Genomic DNA, 24,056 nt, shown 5'->3' with positions numbered 1-24,056 from the left:
CTTAAGCCTGACTTGAGCAAAGATCAGAGGCACTTTCGGTGGTCGAATATATAGCTATATTTGGGAATATAAAGCACTTTATAAAGCTTGTTTAGCTTTAAATGCACAAATTCCAGTCTTCCAAAAAATAAATAATAAAGGGGAATAAATATATAGCCTAAACAGGTAACTTTCTCCAGAGCAGTTGTTTAATTTCTGAGCCCCCTCATTGCATACATCTTACTCTAGTGCATCAGATGATATGGCTGCTGAACATATTCTGCTCCTTTCATTGCTTTGCACCCTCTTTGGTAAGTTCAGTCAAATTATAATTATTATATTATTTTATTGTGTGTGTGTGTGTGTGTGTGTGTGTGTGTGTGTGTGTGTGTGTGTGAGAGAGAGAGAGAGAGAGAGAGAGAGAGAGAGAGAGAGATTGGTGTGCATGTGCCTGAGTGCCTTTTATTTATTTTATTGTAATAGATTTCTATTAGGATTTTAAAAGCATTACTTACAACACTTCTCTTTGTACTACCATTTTTCCATCCATCCATCCATTATCTATTTTCTGACAGTGTACCAGTGCCATGGGGCATGTGCAGAGGTGGCCTCAGATACAGAAGCTGTAGCAGGCAAAGGCTTCAAACTGGGCTGCATCTCCTGCAAATTGAGGAGTGAAGTGGAGGCCTCCGCCAACGTCGACTGGTATTTCAGAGCCAACGGAGAATCTGACTTTTCTCACGTGAGTGCAGGCCCACAGTTATCCAAGTCTGTTATACAAAACACAACCTCAGTGAGCTATTGACCATATTCAAATGGTTGACACTTCAAGAACAAAATGAATATGGTATAGTAGGGGTTCTTCTAATCACTTCAAACCTGCCCCACTTCACATTCACAGGAGCCCAACCCTTTTTCACAAACTTGCGCACGTATAAAATTATGCATCTCTCTCTTATGCACACACATGGAATCCTTGATCACACGATCAGTGTCCCGTGCTTAGGTCAGCGTGAGATTCAAAAGGAATCAATTCTGACATTTTAGATCTCTAAAGTTTTATACATTTTAGTGATCATTAGTGATCTGTGGAGGGCAGAACAGGAAAGGGCCTCCAGCTGTGTTGACCTTGTACAGCAGCATCCGCTCTCTGTGACAATGAACTGTGTCCTGTGATGACAGCAAACACCTGCATGTTGTATGACTCACTTTGTATTGCATGTAACATGTACTGTACGTCTCTTAACCCATTTAGGCCTAGAATTATTGAATGCTATAACCAGTGAAAAATAGCAGATATACAAGCTCACAGCGCGGCACCAAGTGCAGCACTGCGAGCTTGTAGATCTGCTATTTTTGAAAAAGTCGTGAAAATGTAAGCAAATCTTTGAATGTAGTATTTTCAAAGCGAACGTTTGTAACTAAAATTTCGCTTCTGGGTGGTCCCTGGAACTAAATATTTTGAGATGCGGGTCCGTGGCCAAATACATATCATTTTGGGGGTCCTTCACATGAAAAGGTTTGAGAACCACTGACATAGTAGTCTCTCAAGAACAGACTAATTGAGCTCCAGTTAAGTGAAAAGGACCTTTTCTTTGAAGATGGCCAGCCAGATTGCTGACATAGAAACATAGGTTTTTCAAAAAATCTTAGGATTCAAAAGACACTTACAGAATCGGGTCAAAATTCTAATTTTCACGATTTTTCAAAAATAGCAGATCTTAACTCTTAAATATTTATCCCACGATTTTTGTAACCCATTTTTTCACCCGGTGCCAATTGCCTAAGCTGTGATCCTGGGCTCTACTCTCCCTCTGCCAACCTGGGGAGGGCCCCGAACTGAGCTCATGCTTCCTTCAATGCATGAGGAGTGAGCAGGCCGCTTCTTATCACCTGACAGGGGGAGCTTCCCCGGTTGGACGTAGCGCGTGGAAGGAACACGTTATTCCAACCAGTTCCATTCCCCTCCATCAGGCGCCCCAGCTGGCCAGGGGGAGGCTTTATAGAGACCAGGATTACTGCATGTTTTTTTTAGGGTATCTACCCTAGGAGACACGGGGAGAACATGCAAACTCCATACAGAAAGGCCCTTTTGCCAACCCCACCTAGGGTGTGGGCACTGATGACGCGGAGGAGGGAACACGCCCCCAGCACCCACAGTGTCCCCCGGCGGGAATCGAACCCAGGACCTTCTAGCTGTGAGGCGACAGCACTACTGACTGCGCCACCGTGCCCCCTATGATAAAAATAGCAGATCTACAAGCTTGCAGCGCGGCACTCGGTGCCGCGCTGTGAGCTTGTATATCTGCTATTTTTCAATAGTTAAAGCATAAAATAATTACACAATAATTTGTACCCGTTCTGAATGGGATAATAATCCTCTATTTATCAATAATAAATAGAAGATGAGCCACCCCCACGAAGGCTTCTCCAGCAGCACAAAGTTATTTCAACACACGATTGAAAGAATGAATTACAATGCTGCCACTGCCCCATCAGATATTCTAATGCTGCCACTGCCCCATCAGATATTCTAATGCTGCCACTGTCCCATCAGATATTCTACTACGATGACGACGGCGCCAGCATTAAGGACGAGCGCTTCTTCGACCGCCTGGACTGGAACGGCAGCAAGAGGAACAATGACATTCAAGACGCCTCCATCTACCTCTTCAATGTCACCTTCAACGACTCGGGCACCTACCGATGCTTCTTCAACCGCTTGCTGACCTACAAGTTCTATGAATATCAGACCCTCGTCGACAAGGTTGTGCATCTCAAAGTGGTGGCAAAAGGTACAGTGTGAATAAGCTTGTTGATTTATCATTAAAAACTATTGAGGATGAAGACACAATAAAGCCAAAATGATTATTTCCATTGTGGTCCTCTGAGATTGGTTGGTATCATAAAACATTGCACAACGGAAAACTTTAATATTAGATGCTACTAGAAATGTTCATAAATAATTATTCTGTCTTAAAATCGTACTTGTCATTGGAGAAAGGGGGAAAAGCTCACACTAAGAAGAGTGCCCCTGTGCAGTTTGACTGCAAGTATAGTGCAAGAATGCTAGTAGAAACAACTAGGAATAGTGCACTGCTCTGAGCACAGACCTAGTGCAGTCCACCGATTGCCTACCTAGGGCCCACACAATAGTAAAATCTGACTGATACATCTAGATTAGATGTTCACAGACATGCGGACAGACGGACGACAAACAGACTCACACTAAGTGAAAACATTACCCTCCGCTTTTGGCCGTTCAGGCCTCCTGGCGGGAATGACTAGAATGTATTGTATTAAAATTAGCCAGACTGGTGGTGGTAGAGAAGCCTTTGTACCACATATTTGTGGCAGATATGTGCCTCTTGCCTACCTGGCATGGCCAGAGTCTGGAACTGGAAGATTCATTTCCAAGGGGTGGTTACAAACAGATTTTTATAGCTGTGGCAGATTTGTCTGGTTTCCAGGCTAATATGCCTCAGTCAGGTCCAGTGTGCAATATTTTGTTAAAGGCAGGGGTGTTATTTGAGGTCCCAGGGGATGGCAATTGCCACCTCCTAGCTTTTGCATATTCATATTTCCTCCACCTTTTTTAGCAGATGAATTTTCTTTTAGATTTAGACACTTATTTTCTGGCTTAAGTGGACACCCTCTATTTTTGAGCGGTGCTCCTGCAAGGAGCTAAGCTCCAACATCTGGCTTTGGGTCGATTCACACTTTAATAAGAAGCCTAACTAATTTCGGTTCGGCAATGTCCAGACCCAAATATGGTTTTCCCCTCCCGGTTCGGGAGAGCATCAACCGACTAAACTCGGCTTCTCGGTGCTGCGTCGCAGAGCGGATACACTGTCAGCTGGTTCTCGCTCTGGCTTGAGACGAGTGATGGACTGGGAGGCGCGCGCGCAAGACAGACAGACAGACAGACACACACACACACACACAGCTTTGCTGCGTGTCTCTAGTCGCCGACCGTTTTAAAGAGAAAAGGAGCTTAAACACAACTTTGCTAGTGTTCCGTGTTGATAGGTTTTCCACGACGAGTTGTGACTGTGTAATGTACATGCATGCAGCCAGCAAGTGGCGGCACGTCTATAATGTGAGTTTGTAGATTAAATGTTTTCGACAGAGCTCGAGCGTTTGTGAGAGTGAGTGAGTGAGAGAGAAGAGACCTCGTCACTGGTGCTGCTACTCACTGGACCTCCAGTCATTCAGCGTGCAGCACGAAGGCCAGTAAGATATGTATCCGCCCTGCAACGCTCATTTATCGGCCACAAACGTTGTCATGCCACGGACCTCCAATATTTACAAGCGACTTCGGCACTAGCCGTTAAGAAAGTATGAATGGACTCCCCCCGAACTTAAATAATATCGGGTCGGGGAGCCCTCCCGAACCGAAATTAGTTAGAACTGAAAGCAGTTTCTGCTTAACATAAAGATCGCAAGTGGTCCTACTTAGTGCCATGAAAAGGGTCAGCAATGTTGTCTGATTGCTCGATTGTTTTTCTTCACAGCCACCAGAGGAACAGCCTCCATCGTGTCTGAGGTCATGATGTACGTGTCAATCATCGGGCTCCAGGTCTGGCTCCTTATAGAGATGATATACTGCTATCGCAAGATATCCGCAGCGGGAGAGGAGGCACTGCGGGAAGCCGCGTAAATATTTATTATATATACATATATGTATATACACACACTGTAAAATCCTGAGTGTTATATCGTCGTTCTCAGGTGGAAACCTTTTATGTCCAAAACTATTCGAAAAAATAGCCAATCTACAAGCACGATGCGAGGCGTTGTGTGCTTGTAGATCTGCTATGTTCACTAGTTTTGCACGACAGCCTTGTATGATGAAGCAGGGCTTTACTTTAAGAAAAAACATACACATTTGAAACTTACCGAGATACAAGGTTTCTGCCCGACAGTGACAATATGTAAATTAACACTAGTGATTTTACAGTGCATACAGTTGTTACATTTCAACAATATATGTATTATCAGCAACTGATGTATGTCAATATGTGTTGCATTTAATAGTGACACAAACACATTGTGTTCAAGACCACAGATGTGTTAAAAAGAATCGTAGTGTTTACATAGCTTAAACACATTTCCTCTTGAATGCTGCCCTTGTATTCTCATGTCCCCATGCATGCTGAATTCCTTAATTATCATTTCCACTGTCCTACTTTCTTGTTATTCCTCCCTCTTTTCCCAACCAACTGTGCAACTCTCTGTTGAATGTTGTGTAACTTCACCCATCCTTTTATAACCGTCTTGTTTTTTTAATCTAACCTGTAATGACTGTTACCATTGTTTTCACGTGTGTCTACTTGTGCCCTCTCTTTGTCCAACATGTCATGCTTCCTTCTGTCTACTTGTTGTCGTGTTTCCGTCTTGTCCATCCCATCCTCTGTCAACCTCCTCCCTAGTCAAAACCAAAACCAAAACTACCCTCGTGTAAGTCAAAATGGAATGCAGACTGGTTGGTCATCTTAAGGATCTTTCTTATCATTATTTCACCGTTCCTAGCAGTATGTAGTAATTGCAAAATTTAGCAGTTCCTACTGTAGCAATATGTAGTAATTGCAAAATGTAAAATTCGTAATTACCTTTTTTCCCTTTTCAGAAACGCTGAATATTTAGCAATAGCGTCGGAGAGCAAAGATAACTGTGCGGGAGTGCAAGTTGGAGAATAACACAGGTAGGAATGGGGTTAAATCTGGTACAAAATAACTATATTTCAAAATTAAGTTTGATTTCTTTTTTTTATACCTAATTCTGCAACAAATATACTACACGTATGGATTTAAATAGTACTATATTGATTATAGTACTATTTAAATCCATAATTTACTCTTTGACTGGAGAATAGTGAAATTGAATAACGCACCTTCCCTATATAAGGGCAATATCAACGGACTGACCACACCATCTTCCACTCGGATTGCATGAAGACCTTCTGAAAAACACACAACTCGAATGGATACAGCAAAGAATGAGCATGGAACCAGCACTGTACTGTATATACTGACAAGCAAAAGCATGTATTGCACTTTCTGTATATTATAAATCATTGTGCATCGATAAGTCTGATGTTTAAAAGAAATATATCTGTCCAGTACTTCTCTCTTCAAGTGTCTATAGTATTGTTTATATAAAATGAGAGCTGCAGGAGTCATCTTGACTCATTGGTATTGAATGTAAAGGGAAGATTTTTACTAATCCATCATCACCATCTTACTGTACGTGTGAATAATACAATGCACAAACACGTTATGTAAGGTTAACATGAAATGTGATAGACTATGATAAGACTGTCTTTCCAAATTAACCTTAGTCTTGCTAGCTATACATTTAATGAAATCTTAATATGTACAAATAAAAATGTGATAAAATAATGATGTGTGATGGAGGTTATGTTTTAATGTCAATAATTCATTTATCTGTGCTGGACAGTTGCATAGGGGGGAATAATCCCTGTATATGCAGCATGTTAACTGTGCTAGACATAATCCTGAGCTAATCATATTGGGGCTGCAACTGTTGCTTATTTTCTCAGCAATAATTATATTCCATCAACCAGGAATTCTAATTCTAACTGATTGAATAGCCAAATAGCAGATTTGCAAGCTCATAACTCTGCCACATGCTGTGATTTTTGTATTTATTTTGTTATTGTATTCAAACACATTTTGTAAAATAATTGATTAGATCCATTAGTTAACTGTTACACTCATAAATAACGATGAGAAAAGCCTCCTGTAAAGGGGTATTTTCACTCAGGAGTGATTCATTCTCACATAAGACAAAAACGGAGGATCCTAAGAGAGCTCACATTGATTGACAACACAGTCAAGGTACAGCATCCGAAGAGAAGAAAACATCCTGCATCCACACACAAAACCTGTCATGATGAATCCTATCAAGTTGAAGTTCTGATAAAGTTCCGTCACAGGAGTAACAACATTACAAGAGACTAATATTGAGAACCAGGGTCAAAGCCAATTATATTATCTAATATTGTACTTAATAGTTATTACCATCCACTAAACAGGTTGTACTCTATAGCAGCTGTAGGACACAGTCAGTGCCTGGATACTGAGGAAGGTTAAGCTGGTACTTCTTCTCTAAGCCAGGGGGCACAAACCTTCCTCCCAGGAAGTGATACCGTCCTCTGAACAGGGTGGCTGATTTCTTGGGTGCAGTGAGAGAGATGAGCATGTCAGGTTGTAGTCCATCTACGCTGCCCTGCTCCACATCCCAACCTTTAGGAAAGCAATATAGAACAGTGTAAAGGAGAAGGAAGTAGTAAAATAAAACACACACGCACAGGCGCACACACAGTTTTCATCAGTAGGATGTGGGTGTTTTTCTTTGTATTGTCTGCATTGTACCAACTTGTAAGATAATACTCATACCAGTAAGACTCCCTAATCGGGAGATAAGCGACCGTTGGTCGCTTATCTCCACAAATAGGCCAAAAGTTTGTTTTACCAATTATCAAGACATACGGGCAGTTGACAGTTTGCCATGGTTACTCATTGAAGTTGAATCTCCATATATGGAGATAACCTACGCATCACACTAAGTCTGACCTCACCAGCCCATATTTGGGCATGAGCAACTTATGTCTCCATATATGGAGATATGATGACATCACACAGTCCTCAGCCGATGATGTGGCGTGATGTCATACAATACACAAACGAGCCCTACAGTATAAAGGGGCAATTCTTGCCAGGAAAGAAGCATTTCTTCGACTCAGACCTTATCGCCAGGGTTGGCTTATAGCAGCTGTCGGTAGGACCATATATGGATTCTGTTAGTGTGGATCTCCTAACAGGGCATCATCTGGGATACAATCCCTTTTATGCCCATATATGGAGATCCCTAACATAATCCCTTTCATGCCCATATATGGAGATCCCTAACAGAATCCCTTTTATGCCCATGTATGGAGATCCCTAACAGCATCCCTTTTATGCCCATATATGGAGATCACTAACAGCTAACAGAATCCCTTTTATGCCCATATATGGAGATCCCTAACAGAATCCCTTTTATGCCCATATATGGAGATCCCTAACAGAATCCCTTTTATGCCCATATATGGAGATCCCTAACAGAATCCTATTTATGCCCAGTTGGTTGCTAGGGTAAAAAAACATGGTTGCTATGGTAAACAGTTGGTTGCTAGGGTAAACAGTTGGTTGCTAGGGTAAAACCATGGTTGCTAAGGTGGTTGCTAACGTACACTAACAGACCAGCAACAACAGACTGTTGCCACAGCAACGTACACAAAGGTTTGTGTACACATGTGGTGTGATGTCATACTGAAGATATATGACATCACACCGTACACAAACAAAGGTGTGACGTGTGACGGATGGACGGCCGGTGGAGGTTTTCATAGTAAACTGCTCCCTGACGGTCGCAATTAATGGATGTACAGTACTCCACAGTTCTCATCAGGCCAGGTGTTTCACTTCCATTTCCACACAAAATACTTCCATTAGCCAGTTGCCTCACCTCACCAAAAGAAACGTCAAAACAATAAAGTCAAAAAGTTTGGTTTCAACTGGTTAAACAGCTTCATATATCTTCTTTTTTTCCTTGAATTTTATTATAATGTAATCCTAGCAACTCCAGTTCCGCATCGGTATAGAGGTTGGTGAGTTGGTTGGTTTCATAAATCAGCCGCTTACAGAGATGGTTGAATAAATCCGGCAGTGGCAAAATGGCAAAAAGTTAAAACTACACACCAGAAACACGAGGAGAACTCTTAATTTATTTTTGGAACATTTTGATTCACAACTATAAGATTTGGGAGGAAATCTATGATCATTTTCTCTAGACTAGACCACAAGTTACATTACCACACATTTCCAATGATAATCCTGTCTGGCATTTATGATGCAATGACATGATGAATAGAGCCACATGCCTATAAAATAACAATAATGCAATGTATATTATGTATTTACAAAAATGTTATTAGAAAATGCAAATACAGTACATGATCTGACAATGGAACATTTTAAGTATGTTAACTGAAACTGGATAAAGTTAGTTGTATTTTGCTCTTAAGTGTACAGTAATTCAATGATTTGGTGCACCGTACCTTTGGTGACTACAGCCTCAACCACCTGGGGATTGTTCATCAGGCGAGATAAGGTTTCATTTGGGACTTTGTCCCCATTAGTTATTTTCTTTACTTTAAGAAGTATCTCTGCCTGGGGGAAGGTTTCATGATACCAGATCAAATACTGTACACTTAAAGCAGTTCAGATTCTTTCAGGTTAGTTTACTTGGAATTCATGAGGAATGTATTTTAATATTGCAGACCCACCAAATCAGCCGTGCTTAAGGACCCACTCCCATAAAAATAGAAGGTTTCGCACAGGGCACAACACTCAGATGAGGTGTGACATTAGTCATACACCAGACAAAGCCTCACTAAATGAAAAAGGAAGTACGCAGGGGCGTAGAAACACAGACCGTCTTGTTACCTGTTAAAAAAAAGATGTGCATCTGATCCAGGAACCCACCTGAGGGGATGTCAATGCTAGCTACAGGCACGGTGGTCTTCTTCAGCACATCAAGGATGGAACCAAATGGCTCTCTCACAGCTCCTTTGAAGCTGAAGCCAAATATGGCGTCTATCACCAGGTTGTAGGCCTCATCAACCAATTTGGCCTGGGGAGACATTTGCTTATTTTAGTAACAGTAGGCACTAGGCAGTGGATTGTCTTTTCTTTATGAAGCTGAGAGGGGGTATAACAGTGCAAGTACAAGACATAGTCCCTTCTGGAACTCATCCTCAGGCACAATGGGCCCAAACATAAATAAAAAGTGGTCCATGTCATGAGCTTATTTATATTCTTTTGGCCAGAAAAGGCGCTCTGATGAGTGCTTTCTAAAGGTGGCTGCTATGTGGACGACGTGGTCATCTTTTAGTTATTTCTCATAGGATAAAATCTAAAAAGGCGGTGTCTAAAAGCTGCCCATTTGTTCTTAAAGTGTGAAAGCTACCGTATACTTCAAGTTGCAGCAATGAGGGTAGCTAAAAACAACAGCTGCAGTAAAGCAAAGTTTAATGGAAGTTTCTTCCACATTTTTTTTTTTTGTTTGTTCAAAAGAAAAATAATAATAATAATAAATAAAAGGAAAGAAATACAGAGTTATTTCTTTGTTTACAGACTTGACTTAGGCAGCCTCGCATTTTAAAGTAAAATATATACTGGACCAATGTAAAGTGCTTGAATGGATTCAATTGGGATTCAGGTGACTACTTCTAATCAAAAGCTTACCTAACACATAACCACATTTTGTAACATACTGGTAGATTCATAGATTCAACTTATCTGCTTCTTAAAAGAAAAGATTAGTTAAATAATTAATTACCTCAGGCATTTCATTGAGGAAGGGGATCTCCATTTTCTCACACTGTGTGGTCAGGCCATGGAAGAGTGGCTTGTTTGGCCTTTTTGGGTACAGTATGGTAGGCTCATAGCCCTGTGAAAAGCACACAGGAATAGTACAAATAAAAGCAACAGCAGCTTATTCATGTCACTGACAATGTAAAATCTAAAAACAATGACGTCCATTACATGTCTGTACAAAACATTCCATCTCAACAATGACCATTTCAAATACATTAAAATGAAATCTTAACAGAGCAATTTACTGATCTACAATTTACACATGGTAATTTGTGTTTGGTTTATTTACTTGAAGGTGGATTCAAGATATGTGGCAGGACAAGGTTGAACTATGGGGAAGTAGGAGAAAGCACCTATTTTGATACAGACAAGGCAGGTGCTGAGATGTGTAACAGAGGTGTCTGAAACCAACCAGCAGTAGAGACACTCACAAAAAGTTTAAGATGTCTTGCACAGACCAGACCATCACCTCCATTGTTACCAGGCCCACAGATCACCAGCAGTGAAGGCTTGGCTTTGACCAGAGAACTGAGTGGGTAGCCCTGAAATGCAGAGAGAGACATCACATTATTGCAACCCAACCCTTACACAGTCAGGTACTGCTTCATTTAAACTCATACTATGAATGAAGTATAAATAAGGCTTTAAAAGTATACATTTAAAGCATGATGGGCGGCACATATCAAGACTGCTGCACACTTCAATTTAATTAATCTCATAATTTAATTGATTGTTAAATGTTTCACCTCACAGCAGCTTTACTTGATTGATTGAATACCTGTACTTAGGCCATGGCTACACGGAGCTGGATATTTGTGAATCTAGACATTTTTTGGTGCTGTTGGGGCTTGCAGCCACACAAAGCTGGATATTTTGGCAGTGAATCTGGATATTTTTTAAACCGGATAAATAAGTGGAGACATTGAAAAATATCTGGATATCTGGATCCGTGTAGACATGGAACCTGGATATCTCTGAAGACTTTACTGTGTGTGAGCTTGTCCCCCTAGTGGAGGTCTGGGGAATCAGATTATTTTAGACCTAGATATCTTTGTCGTGTGGACATAGATATTTTTCTATGTGGATATCTGAAAAACCAGGATATATGAAAAATCCAGCTCCGTGTAGCCATGGCCTTAATAAGTCTCAATATTTAAACAGCACAGAGGTACAGTAAAACATTTAGGCTAAAAGGATAACACAAAAAAGTCCTTGTTTCCATTGTGGTCCTGTGTAGTCAATTAATCAACAGAACAGAGCATAGATAGCTAATACATGTCATCAACAAATACGTTTACAGGACAAAAAGGGAAAGAAGTATATGACCCCTCATTTCAATCGGAATCAATATCTAACTCCATTTGCAGATTGTTCATGTTTGTTCTAAATGTGGGGGGTACCAGATCGTGGATGCTCCCTCTGGTGTTGTGGCTGGGTGGGCATCACTCACTTTCCACTTTTCTAAGTAGTTTGACAGGTACAGTATAAGGGCACTGTCACCCTGAGTAACCTAAATACCAATCCATTAATACTTCCTTAACCCCCTTCTACCCTGAGCCATCCCAAACTAGCAACGTGTGTTGGAATTAGGTGGGCTGTGGGATTTAGGCCGAGTAGTAGTCGGATAAGTTTGTGTTTTGGATGGTCTGAAGCGTAGTTTTTTGTGACATTGAGGTGTTGGAGAAGCAAGAGGTGTAAGCATAATCAAATGGCATTGAATGAGGGCTCCAGCTAGAGTATTTAATGCACTCTTGTTGACAAAAGAGGAAATCCTGAGGAAATAGCTACACTATTAAAAGTGATGTGCAGCAGGGTGGCTTAAGGTGCTCAGAACAGTGCCCTATAACTCCTGTGACAGGCAGCACAGTTAGAAACCAACAGGATATCTCACCCTTGTAACTGCTGTGGCACAGCTGAGGCCAGCCAGTTCCATCAGCTGGTCCACACTGAAGCCATACTCACTGAAGAGCTCCTCGTCAATGTGCTGGGCCTCCTCCTGCCTACCATTGAAGAACAATGCAGCACTTCATTATAGCTGGCCTACACAATATGCATACATTCACAACTGAACTCACAGGCATGCAAACATCTCACTGTGTTTCCATAAAGCCTTTTCGAAAATTAGGAAGCGAATCATCAGAAATTCAAAAAAAGAAAAGCACATTTTGCCTGTTTCCATCCACTGATAAAATAGATTCTTTGGAGATAGTTCATGGAATATACAGTCGGTGGCGCTATTTTTCCAGTCAAGTGAGAGACATTATTGAACATGCATTTTACTTTTTATTCAAAAATATTATACACAGATTTACAACGTTGTACGCTATTGAGCTGCAAGTCCACTGGTTGTCCAGACTCCAGGCTGTCTTTCAATATTTGTGAAAGACCTGATATACAAGCACAAGCTGACAGCTCGTTGCAGATGCGACTGTTGTGAGCTTGGACTTGGACGCCTGCTGTTCTCGGCCGTTCTGTGCATGCGACGGAGAATAATGACGAATGGTTTTGAGGATAACTGCTTTGATCATAAGCGGAGGCTGGGGTGAACGGTGTTGGTACTCCTCCAAGCGTAAAAGTGTTTTTGCGACAAATGTTTTTTCAAGTGTTTCCATTCAAAGATTTACGCTCAAAAGCCAAAATGAGCATAAAAAAGGCTTTATGGAAACGCATCTAGTTTGTTGTTTCTGTTTAGCAGAATTGGAAATTCAAAAATATAAATTTGAAAATACATTTTCATGAAATTACATAGTATTAGTAATACCTTTCTGCTCTGAAGAACAGATGACAGCTTCCTGTTCTTAAAGGAGTAGTTCACCCCCCAAAATGACCAAAAGGCATTTGGGTCCCCATCTGGAATCAATGGGGGTAAATTTACTATAATCAAATGTTTGTCTTATAGGACTGCGACAAATACAAAAAAATATTATTTAACTCAAGTCTCCATGGCGTGAGTAATCAATAGGGGGAGAAAATTCATTTTTGGGGTGAACTACCGGTACTCCTTTAAGACTGTGGACGAGAAACATCTGGTTTGAGAGACCCAATAGATTTATGTGCATTCCCCTAAACTCTCTCTCTCTCTCTTACACCACCCATCCATAGTAAACAATTCTTTACCCAAGGTATTTGATCGACTGGGCCATATTAGATGCTTGTCGACTAAAACACAGGTTATTTGTTGAGGTGGCCAGTGGACATGTCCCCAGCTGGGTAAGGACTGTGGTGGGTGCCCGTGACGTCACCAGGAACCCAATCCCAAACAGAGCCCGCAGACTCAACATCCAGCTGGATGTACCTGGAAAGAACACACACCATTGATTGATTGATTGATTGAAGACTTTATTAGAAGTTTGCATAGGAAAAGATAGTTTCATGACACTGGTACAAGGTCAACTAAAAGGATACGCCCAAGAAAGCCTATGGCTTGTTTTAATAATTGAGAATGAGATCCTTGTTTTTAACTCATATAACACTCAATGACAGACAGTTAGAACACAGTAGTGGCTATGCAGAAGATATTATCAACAAAAACAAAACCATATATTAGCCACTCATTACAGCATAATAGTTATGAAAACTAGTAATGTTGATGAGTTTGTGGATTTAACAATTAATTTTCACAGACCACAGATTAAAGGATTCATTTTTAGACAGGCTAAACGCAGACGTAATATTACAACCTTCCAGTCTATGATTACAGCACAGGACAGCTGACGTTCAAGGCGTGTCATAAAACTGCACGTGCATTTTGAAACGAATTGTCTGCAACACTAACATTAGTATTGTTTTTCTCTTCTAACAACTTTAAATGCACCTTACCCCGTACAAAGAAAGCCAATACAACTTGTGTTGAAGTCGTGCAGCTAGCACTGTTTATGTCAGCAGCACTTCCTGGTTTGTGACTGAAAACGTTGACTACAAAATTAAAAGTCTCTTCGTATTTCAAATTAAAGGTTCGCCGAACGAGTAGCTTCTCCAGGAGGGACTGGATTTTACTGTTTGATATTTGACAAATATGTCTACATAATACAAAAACTGTAATGAAACTAACATTAAAATATTATTATAAGATTGTGGCTTGAGACCAAGACACCGTTTATAGCTTTATACTCTTTTTGTTATGTTTATTGTTAATAACTGGTCCAGTAGCGTAGAGTAAACAGAAGATCAGATCAGTTCTCAAAGCAGCATTGTGAAATCATTATAGTGGCCCATTAAAACAGTAAAAAAAAAGAGGCATATTTATTTAAAACTGAAGCAATTTATTGATGAAAACCAAATACATGATTCAATTCTATGTAAATGAGTTGTCATGCACCCAAAGTGGATTTCCTTCACAATCTAACAACTGGAAATCTTTGTCTGTTTGTTGGCCTACCATCTACCACAAAAACAAAATATTTATAAGGCTCTATTATCAACTTCACCCTTAAATAGATAAAGTTGGCTCTGAGGGTTCATATTGTAATGAGGAGGAGGAGGAATATAGCCTAGAAATACAATGGGAATATAATAATAAATGAATGATAATACTGAAATAAATCGTGGAACTCTGATACAGCATAAACAGAACAGGAAACGCAAGTCAATCCACTGCACTCATTGGCTGTGGATTCCAAAGTTTACCAGACACTTTCATTATTTTGTTAGCCTGTTTTGTTCAGATGAGAAAATAATGTCTAATAAAAATATATATTGGTCAAAAGAACTGGTAGAGTAGACCAGCTACAATAATAATACTAAAGAATGTGGCTGGTGTTCATTTCCTATTCTGGATATAACAGCTCACAGTTTAAAGGTCCCAAACAGCGTGCCTATTTACAGTACAATATAAAAAAACAGTACAAAATGTTATTGCATACATTAGTAATGATCAATGTATGAATATCATTTAATTGTAATTGAGTTAAAGTCTTCCAACATGGCTCCAGAGCCTCACATGATCGGACAGTTCTCCACTCTTGCTCCATTCTGAAAGAGAAAGAGTACAGTAGTAGTAACTGAGAGATAATTACAAAAACAACTCTTTGTAATATCCATATTTCATTCCAAAATTTGATTTCCACCATATCATTAATGTTTAAAGAAACATTTAGCAATGTTTCTTTTCTTTTTCTTTTTTTTACACATACAGCATGCCCATGTATAGACCTACATATATGTAGAAACATTTGCAAAAGGAAATCAACGCCTATCATGTACAATCACGTTTGAACAAAGCATTTAGCTGTGTTCTGTGTTCTTCCCACCTTGCGAGGTGCTGGTGTACTGTGGCTGATAACATAGGAGTGTGGAAGCAGGCCCTCTGAAATCCCGCCACTGCGGTAGGAGGTGCGTGAGGCAGAGGATACAGAGCAGCTGCTTGTTTTATCCGGTGACGGCAGCCCACAAGAACCGCACGTCACTGTCCTGCTGCGCAGGTTGTATTCAGTGTCCCCTCCGCATGTGCTGTGGGCACCCTAGAAGGGTTAGAGAGGTATTTAGCCACCTGTTATCTGAACATTTGTTTGACAATTCCCTGAAAATGAATTTGAATTTCTTTGATAAATGTGGTATCTCTTACCATGTCATCATCATCATCTTCAAACTGTGTGCGGGTGACCTTCCTCATTGCCATTTCCTGAATGAATAAAAGACAAGAAAAATCATTGCAACCTATAATTCTCTGGAGAATAAACTATTATTACATAAAGGAGATTGGAAAGAACATATCTTGAACATATTTAACAAAATACGTTTTTAGAAAAATATAGATACCTCTCCATTGGCACTGATCAGGGTTGTCTGGAACTGGTCTCCAGTGCCCCATGATGCCTGGTTCTTCCACACAAGGTCAGTGGGAGGGCTGTGGGTTCCTCCGGCAGCAGAAGCCCAGATCTTTGCAAAATGAAATAAGGCATCCATAACAATATTAATCATTATGATATTTCAACTGTTGCTTACATACAGTTGATGCTTACCGTCACTTTCTGTCCAGCCTTTAAGGTGAATTTTGCAGGGAACTTGTAGGAAATGGGGGTTCCAGATCCCACCTGTCGCTTCAACTGCCAGTTCCCCAGATTTTGGTCCTGGGGCAGGAATATGAAAGACAGGATTATGAAATTCAGTTAATGGAGTCAGTCAGTCAGTTGGGTGCTGCTATAGTTTTTTCATTTTTGGAAAGTAAAATCTGTGAACGATCCTGGGTTTGTGGAGTTTGTTCAGCAGCATTATACAGTACAATCGATTGTGTCATAATAATGTTAAAATTGTCCCAATTCTACTGTACGTTGGGATGAATAAACATGTCCACACAGTGGAATTCAGTGTAAAGTCCTATTCAATTCTCTCACCTCATCTGCCTTGTTGCTGAGCCTGACGTACTTTCCATCCAAGTCCACCTCGTCCACAGTGACCCGTCCACTGGCCGAGGCCTGCTGGGAGATGCGTGTGCGGGACACGGCTCCGCCGGCGAAGCTGGAGGCCTCGCTGTCGGTGTCGTTGAGGCGGCGCTTCTTGCCAGAGGAATTCTGAGAGCTGCAGTGGACTGAACGGTTCAGGGAACCAGCCGCTCTGGTTGGAGGAGGGCTTGGAGACAGGTGGAGCCTGCAGGGATGGATTTTTTTTTAGATGTGTGCGTGCGTACGGTATGTGCAGTGGTTCGGTTGATTTAATTACAGTATATGCAAAAGAGTGTACAAGAAGAGAGGGAAAGAGAGGTTGTCATCTGATTGTCCATACGTTTGCATTGCTCACAATGTGTAATGTACATATCCGATCGTAAAGATTATGATACTCCTGTCTCTAAATGCTGTGACTAAATGTAAGGTCAGTAGAACACCTACCTCTCTTCCTCTCCCTCCAGGAGCTTCCTGTAGGCAGCTATCTCCATATCTAGAGCCAACTTGACATCCAGGAGCTCCTGGTACTCATCCAGCTGCAGCTGCATCCGTTGCCTGATCTCAGCCATCTCCCTGTCCTTATCTCCAAGCAGACGACGTGTGGTGTCCCTCTCCCGAGACAGGGACTCCTCCAGTTCCCTCACCTTGGCATCACGGGCTGCCAACTGGCATTGTGGGGATCACATACAGTAATTGTTACTAATTTAACTGAACTAATTTACATACTGATATAACATACAGCAGGGTTCCCCAATTAGTTTTCCCCAAGAATTATGTCTAGGGTACCAAGCCGAGGGCCACAACATTGCAGGGGGCGACAGTGGCGTTCCCGCTACTCCAGCGACAGTTCAGATATCGTCGTTGTCGGGTGAAAATCTTGTGGTCCAAAACCATTCGTTTTGCATTTGTCATTTTAAAAATGATTTAAACTAGTGAAAACAGCCGATCCACAAGCACACAACGCCTCGCACTGTGTGCTTGTAGATCTGCTGTTTTCACTACTTTTGTGCGATGGCCTTGTATGATTTGCAAAAGAACGTACAAATTTGGAGATACAAGCTTTCCACCCGACAACGGCGATATACTAGTGTTGTTGCTGCTCTTATACCACCATTATTACTGGGGTTGGTGTGGGCCAGACAGTAGCCCCCGCGGGCCGCAAATGTCACTTTATTGGTGAGATACCTGTTTCTGCAACTGGCTGAGCTGGGAGGACATGGACTCCAAACGCATTCGGGTCTGCTGAAGCTCCTCGTGGGTCGCTCCCACCAAGTGGCTGCTCCTGTCAGCTGATTGACGTGCGTTCTCCAACTGACAGGAGGAAAACAAATTGTCACATTGGATTGTACTAATTCTATTATATTTGAGTGGTACATGTTAAATGTTTCTTTTGGCATCTGAATACAATTTAGAATTTACCTTGGAATTGTAGGTCTTTTCAAGGTCATCCTTGTACTGTTTGATTTGCTGCTCGTGCTGGCCACGCATTTCGATCAGTGCCTCAGCCAGCTTGCTTTCAAAGTCTTGCTGCGTGCCATTGGCCAACTCGACCATACGAGACTCATGGCGGCGCTTCGTCTCCCTCAGCTCCTGCATGTAAAATAAGTAATAAATGCATTCTTTTTTATCCAAGGGAGATTCTATTCTATTCTTTATGAGGGTGACCAAAGAAGTGTACAAAAAACTGTAATTTAAATACAATAGGTTGATATCGGGAGGACTGCTGTCTTCCTGATTCTGCTCATGATTACAGAGAGACAATAACAAGTTCCCTCAATGCTCCTGACCTCAGAGTAGAGGCTCTTGTGGAACTCCAACTCTTCTTTGAGGGTCTGGAGGCGATTCTCTCCATCCACCCTCCTAAGCATCTCATCCTGCAGTTGCTTCTTGGCATCAACCAAACTTGCTTCCAGCTTAAAATACATAAAAAAACAAGAGTTAAAATCATGCACAAAGATCCCTTCATCTATGGTAATTAAGTATGTCTGGGTATCACTTACTCTCACACACTGTATGTAAGATATAATGTATAATTACTTACATATATAGCCTACGTATATTATGATACTTCCTGCTTTAAAACTCATTGCGTTGTGAGTTTCCTGTTACCTTGGCAACTTGAGCCTTTAAGTCCCTGTTTTCCATATCCAAGTTGCGTTTCTCTCCCAGGGCTGTGGTCAGGGATGCATCCTTAGCGTTCAGCAAGGCCTCCACGTCTTTGAGCCTCAGAGAGGCTGCTGCCAAATCAGACTCTTTCTTGGTGTTTCTGTGGAGAGATGCGTGCAGGCAGGGGTTTAGATAGGTTCAAGTGAGTTCCCTTTCCGTTGTGGTATGTTTTTCTGCGAAGTTAAAAGAAAATGCTCAACACGTACAGGGTGACAGTGATCATAAAAAGAGGAACAACACTGCGCAATGTGCAACAGTGCCGTGCACAGAAAGACGATAATTAACCTCAGAAGGTTAGTTCAGGTTAGTTTTGTTTTCTTTTGTTTTTTTTCTTTTTTTGTGAGATTTGTCTTGATCTACTTTGTATGTCATTTTTAGAAAACAGGGATCAATGTGATGCAACTTAATTTCATAATTTCTTCTTTTCTTTCGTATATCATTGTCCTTGATGATTGGTTGGCAACATTTTATTTCACAATATTTCTTGTTAGGGGAGGCCATGGGGCTGGCTGTTGTCTTCTCCAACTTGCTGACGTCGGCCTAGGCAGGGTTTGAACTACTCACCTTCCGCATGAAGGGCATAGTATGCACTAACCACTACACACCAACGTATTTCATAATAATTGCGACCGTAGGTCACAGTTTAGTATGAGAACGGTCACAGCTTGTCCGTATCTCTGTCTATAACGCCTGACACGGTGGTTCTCCTGACACATCACTGTGACATCACAGGTGACATCACTGAGTGTCAGGGGAACCACTCTAACAAAATGGGTTTACACTCTGACTTCACTGTGATGTCAGGGGAACCACACTAACAGAATCCCTTTTATGCCCATACATAGAGGTCCCTGATGTCATTCATATTAAGCCCATCTAACAGGACTTCATATGGGAATGCCCATACAGTATATGGAGGCCACATCGGCCACATACCACAATAACAGAATCCATATATTGCCAAGACAGTCCATATCTGTGTGGCTGGTTCTACAGACAGGGATTTCCATGTATGGGCATAAAAGGGATTGCATGTATGATAGATGTCATCATGACGTCATAGGACTTTCACATAACAAATAACTGAGTAAGCATGTTTCGGCTCTCACAGCATATCTCCACAGTACAAGGATCTGCATATGGGTACCAGGGGTCTCCATATATGGGTAACTGATCCGATATACATCACTGGCCAGATGGCCAAGACATGGCACGACCTCGAGGTTGCATGTCACCCTGAGGCGTCTTACTAGTAATAGGTATATAGTAATAATGAAGAATGCATCTTAAAGTGCTTCTCCAACCAAAATTATCGAGTGGAAATGTGGAAAGTAGTGGAAAGTAGATTCCTGCTATTTCCTTTGCACGGTCTTCTGAAATAAAATCTGTGGGTTATTTTAAGATGGGAAGGGAAGCCTGGATGAAGTAGAAGGAGAGGGAAAGCCTTGGTGTTTCCAGGCTTAAGTGTATGACTCATACACTCCAAATTATCTACGTCCAATCTGACGTGTCTGGTAGCCACAAACCACAGCCTCCTGATGTTTAGTTAAGGCGCTGCCATGACAACTGCCTGGCTCTGCCAAACACACGGCTGCCATCGCCTCAATATTTATGGAAAATAATGGAAACGAGAGAGTAACCGCTAAACACTGCCACGTATTGTACATATAATGATCACTTTTAGTGGAACAGGAGGAGGAGGAGTGACGGGAAAGAGTTAGTCATAAGACTCTGCCTGTGGCCGAAGGACTGGAGACGATGGGATGGATGTTGAATATCAGACGGCAGTGAGCAATGGGGACGGTATGCTACCATGGGAGTGGTCTGGGCAGGGCACTGGGGCTGAGAGACTGTAAGCTAAATTTGCAGAAGGCCATGCTGTGGGACATGCCTCAAGTTTGAGGTTGTGGGATTTGTTATAGGGATTACTGTGTTCAATTATGCTACAAACGCATTCTCCAATCAGGCTACCTTCCGGTAATGATGAAAAAGTAAATATGCAAAACCGCACTACTCTGCTTGCATTCACTTCAATCAAACGTATGGGTTCCAGAACAGCAAGCCTGGGAGGTCTCAGGGCTGCTGTTCCACACACAATCCTCTGTTACAAGATGTCTGGATCATTGGATATCTTTTTATTCAACATGATGTATTTTCTCTAAATATTCTCTTATTATGTACTGAAAAATACTGAAAAGTGACTGCTCTTGTAGGAGGCAAGGAAAATCTGAATCCCAAACTAAGGAGAGCACACACACTCACTGAGCTAAGGGTGGGTTGTGACCTCTAGCCTACCTGGCTTTGAGCTCATTGTAGTCCTCTCGCACTTTGCCCAGCTCCAGCTGCAGCCTGGCGCGTTCTTTGGCCACAGAGTCCAGAGTCTGGCGGGCATCCGCCAGCTCTGCCTCGTAGGCCGCCTTCATGCCCGTCAGCTCGCGGCTGACCTCTGTCTCCGACTCGGTGATGCGCAGGCGGAGACCTGAATTCTCGATCTCCAGGTTTCTGACTTTGTCAATGTAGACGGCCAAGCGGTCGTTAAGGTTGCACAAGTCATCTTTCTCCTGCAGCCTGGTGATACGGTTGGGAGAGGCAGGGGTGCTCACACCCCTGTGAGTACCTTTTTGACTGGGTGTCGCCATGGCACCGGTAGGTTATCTCTGTGGGAAAACAGTCCATTTAAACTTTCTTTTCGTCAGTCAGATTTGTAAATATTTGTAAATGTGAATTTATATTAGGCGTTGATGTGAAGACATAGGCTACTGCAGTCATCGTATGCATTGCATACAGTATGGCCTATGATGGTATGGATGAAATAGCCCCATTACATGTGCATTAAGTAGGTATGTGAAGTTTGACTGTACAAAAACATTATCGCTCTGCAGATATACATTCTACTTTGAAGTCTGTCAAAAATTACTAAAAGAAATTAGTAAAACCAAATGAGGTGTACAATTAAACTTTTTCGGCAAGAGACTTCAACAATACAACACAATTCACTCATTAAGTATTCTTGTCAAGCACAGTGTACCTTTGGTACACTTAAAACAATGAGTCGTGATATCAATAGATCCTCCCGTCATTGTAATGTCATTAATAATTAACAAATCACAAAATCTAAGATATGGATACACACATCTCCACCTAAAAGTACACATTGGGCATGTGATAGCCTTATGCCTCTTACGCCAAAACCTTTTTGGCATTTCTTTTACTATTTTGAAAAACATTAAAAAATAGCTCAAATAGCCGATCTACAAGCTCACGTGTTGATGTAGATCAGCTATTTTCAGTATTTTTTCAATGTTTTTCAAAATAGTATAAAGCCAAACAAGTTTAGACATAAGGGGTAAGGCAATATAGGGCCCATGCCTTTAACACAATATGCAATATGCAAACTTTACCTCAAAAAAGATGGTGTGAAGTAGAAAATGAATCAGGTCTGTGGCCAGTGATCTTAGTGGAGTTCAAAGTCCTCCGATGACGATGATGCACTCCCAGAGACTGCACTGTCTGAGAAACCAATCTCTGAGTGAGTGCCCATATAGGAGTGAGATGGGAGGAGAGGACAGAGGAGGTTGGCCTCGAGTTTGGCATCATAGGTGGAAGTTCTCCCTGACTGTCCCTCCTCTCTGTTCCCCTCCCTTGCCTCCTCCCTTCTCTCTCCTTTTGGAATGGGTATGAAAGAATGAATGGTGCTGTTCAATAAAGTGGTCTAAACAAATAATCTACAATTTTTTATGAGATCCGTTTGATATGCCATGCTTATCTCCGAGTCGGTTAAGATGAGTTTATATGTGCTTTTTTCATTATTTTTCCTTCTATTTCTGTCTAATCTGTTATGCACTGATGTCCAGCTCAGTGGCCTCCCTTCTGGTTAAAGTGTCCACCCTGAATTGGGTTCAATCCCTGGCCGAGTCATACCAAAGACTATAAAGACTGCTTGGTACTCAGCATCAAGGGTAGGATTGGGCATAAGTCCCTGCGACATAAGTGTCATGTCCAGGAGGTGTACTTGTACTGTAGGTTACATCAAGCTACCTCACTCTGCAGAAACAGGCCATAGGCTAGGTGCCGATTCATACTCCACTTTTAGAGACAGATTTATTTCGGTTCAGCTCTGTCTAAACTACAATATGACATCATTCAGAGGTTCGGGGGTGGGTACCGTCATTAATTTGGCTGTGCCACAGAGATTTCGTGACTTCCCGAACCGAACCGAAATAAATTTGGCTCTAAAAGTGGAGTATGAATCGTCCCTAGGTCTTGACATCCATTGCATAGTACTATCCCAGGCTGTAGTTACCATCTTTTCTGGACAATAAATATCTTGGACAATACTTTAATCTATTATGTTCTAAAAGAAAGGAAAAAACAAATAAATAAATAAATCAAAACTTGAATAAGTCTTTGCAGATGTTTTTCCAGTGCAGTCTTCATATGAAAATAGCACAGTTTGGAATGTGAGTGAGTGCTGATGACTCAGCCAGCCTGCCTACATTGGAAACATCACAGTACTCTTGTAGTGCTGTGTAAGCTGAAGCTCCAATGGCAAAGAGAGAGAGAGAGAGAGAGAGAGAGAGAGAGAGAGAGAGAGAGAGAGAGAGAGAGAGGGTGGAGAGAGAGAGAGAAAGAAACATTCCCATGTTTAGTTTTTTACTTTATTGTCAAAAAATGATGTATTTTTAACTTCAAATAATACAAAGTGGAGTACAAACGTATCAGTGCTTGTGGGTGGAGGTGTAGCGTGTCTCTGTCTCTGTCTATGGCGACAGGGATACAAGAAGAGTGGGCACTAAGGAAGAGTGGGCAGACTGGGCACCTCCATGTAAACATGCTTTTTGCATGTAAAGTATGCATGATTTGAACATGTACAGTACATCACTATCAGACTTAAAGGACAAGTTTGTTTTTTTTACAACAAGGGTTCATATTTTAGATTGTAATTAGAGAAAAGAAAAGATGGATGTTAAAATGTTTTAATTTACTGTGTTCTATCGTTTTAGTGTTTTTTGTATTTTGATTTCAGTTGGTGGGGGCATGAGTACAAGTGGCTAAATATGTCTTTTTAGACACAATAAGCTGGCAA

General features: G+C 41.5%; 3 protein-coding genes across 3 annotated transcripts; 1 reads left to right on the top strand and 2 right to left on the bottom strand.

Moving 5' to 3' along the window:
- Nucleotides 1-241: 241 nt before the first annotated feature.
- Nucleotides 242-5,678, top strand: scn1bb (sodium channel, voltage-gated, type I, beta b; the record flags this gene model as incomplete). The annotated part of the gene is made up of 5 exons (XM_080735870.1): nucleotides 242-290; nucleotides 555-721; nucleotides 2,537-2,774; nucleotides 4,494-4,635; nucleotides 5,609-5,678. 5 exons carry the CDS (start codon nucleotides 242-244, stop codon nucleotides 5,676-5,678), a joined length of 666 nt encoding a protein of 221 aa, XP_080591996.1.
- Nucleotides 5,679-6,668: 990 nt separating this feature from the next.
- On the bottom strand, nucleotides 6,669-14,313 carry LOC308292584 (NAD(P)H-hydrate epimerase-like). The gene is made up of 7 exons (XM_080734965.1): nucleotides 14,244-14,313; nucleotides 13,542-13,719; nucleotides 12,316-12,424; nucleotides 10,856-10,966; nucleotides 10,387-10,497; nucleotides 9,531-9,678; nucleotides 6,669-7,247 (listed from the first exon to the last, which is right to left on the bottom strand). The coding sequence occupies exons 2-7, from the start codon at nucleotides 13,703-13,705 to the stop codon at nucleotides 7,045-7,047; spliced, it is 846 nt and encodes a 281-aa protein (XP_080591091.1). The 5' UTR covers nucleotides 13,706-13,719; nucleotides 14,244-14,313; the 3' UTR covers nucleotides 6,669-7,044.
- A 484-nt stretch (nucleotides 14,314-14,797) lies between these two features.
- Nucleotides 14,798-22,472, bottom strand: LOC308292724 (lamin-A-like). Its single transcript, XM_080735136.1, has 13 exons — nucleotides 22,372-22,472; nucleotides 21,266-21,627; nucleotides 18,914-19,070; nucleotides 18,592-18,717; nucleotides 18,224-18,394; nucleotides 17,990-18,115; nucleotides 17,249-17,469; nucleotides 16,757-17,009; nucleotides 16,385-16,492; nucleotides 16,182-16,301; nucleotides 15,988-16,044; nucleotides 15,674-15,883; nucleotides 14,798-15,395 (listed from the first exon to the last, which is right to left on the bottom strand). Exons 2-13 carry the CDS (start codon nucleotides 21,607-21,609, stop codon nucleotides 15,360-15,362), a joined length of 1,929 nt encoding a protein of 642 aa, XP_080591262.1. The 5' UTR covers nucleotides 21,610-21,627; nucleotides 22,372-22,472; the 3' UTR covers nucleotides 14,798-15,359.
- Nucleotides 22,473-24,056: the final 1,584 nt, after the last annotated feature.

Source organism: Nannobrachium achirus (assembly GCF_963921795.1).
Source record: "Nannobrachium achirus genome assembly, chromosome: 10".
NCBI lineage: Eukaryota > Metazoa > Chordata > Actinopteri > Myctophiformes > Myctophidae > Nannobrachium > Nannobrachium achirus.
The sequence above is the reverse complement of the archived record's forward strand: the minus strand, read 5'-3'. Positions and strand labels throughout refer to the sequence as shown.

What these genes read in the sequence shown, in the direction of transcription:
- LOC308292584 (XM_080734965.1), bottom strand. Translation starts at nt 13,705, where the DNA reads ATGTTGAGTCTGCGGGCTCTGTTTGGGATTGGGTTCCTGGTGACGTCA. An exon ending in CAGTCGATCAAATACCTTGG is followed by an intron (nt 12,425 to 13,541) that starts GTAAAGAATTGT and finishes CTTCAATGGTAG; the next exon opens with GCAGGAGGAGGCCCAGCACA. An exon ending in CAAGACATCTTAAACTTTTT is followed by an intron (nt 10,498 to 10,855) that starts GTGAGTGTCTCT and finishes TGCTTTTCACAG; the next exon opens with GGCTATGAGCCTACCATACT.
- LOC308292724 (XM_080735136.1), bottom strand. Translation starts at nt 21,609, where the DNA reads ATGGCGACACCCAGTCAAAAAGGTACTCACAGGGGTGTGAGCACCCCT. An exon ending in CTGGAGGGAGAGGAAGAGAG is followed by an intron (nt 17,010 to 17,248) that starts GTAGGTGTTCTA and finishes CCATCCCTGCAG; the next exon opens with GCTCCACCTGTCTCCAAGCC. An exon ending in AAGATGATGATGATGACATG is followed by an intron (nt 15,884 to 15,987) that starts GTAAGAGATACC and finishes TAACCCTTCTAG; the next exon opens with GGTGCCCACAGCACATGCGG.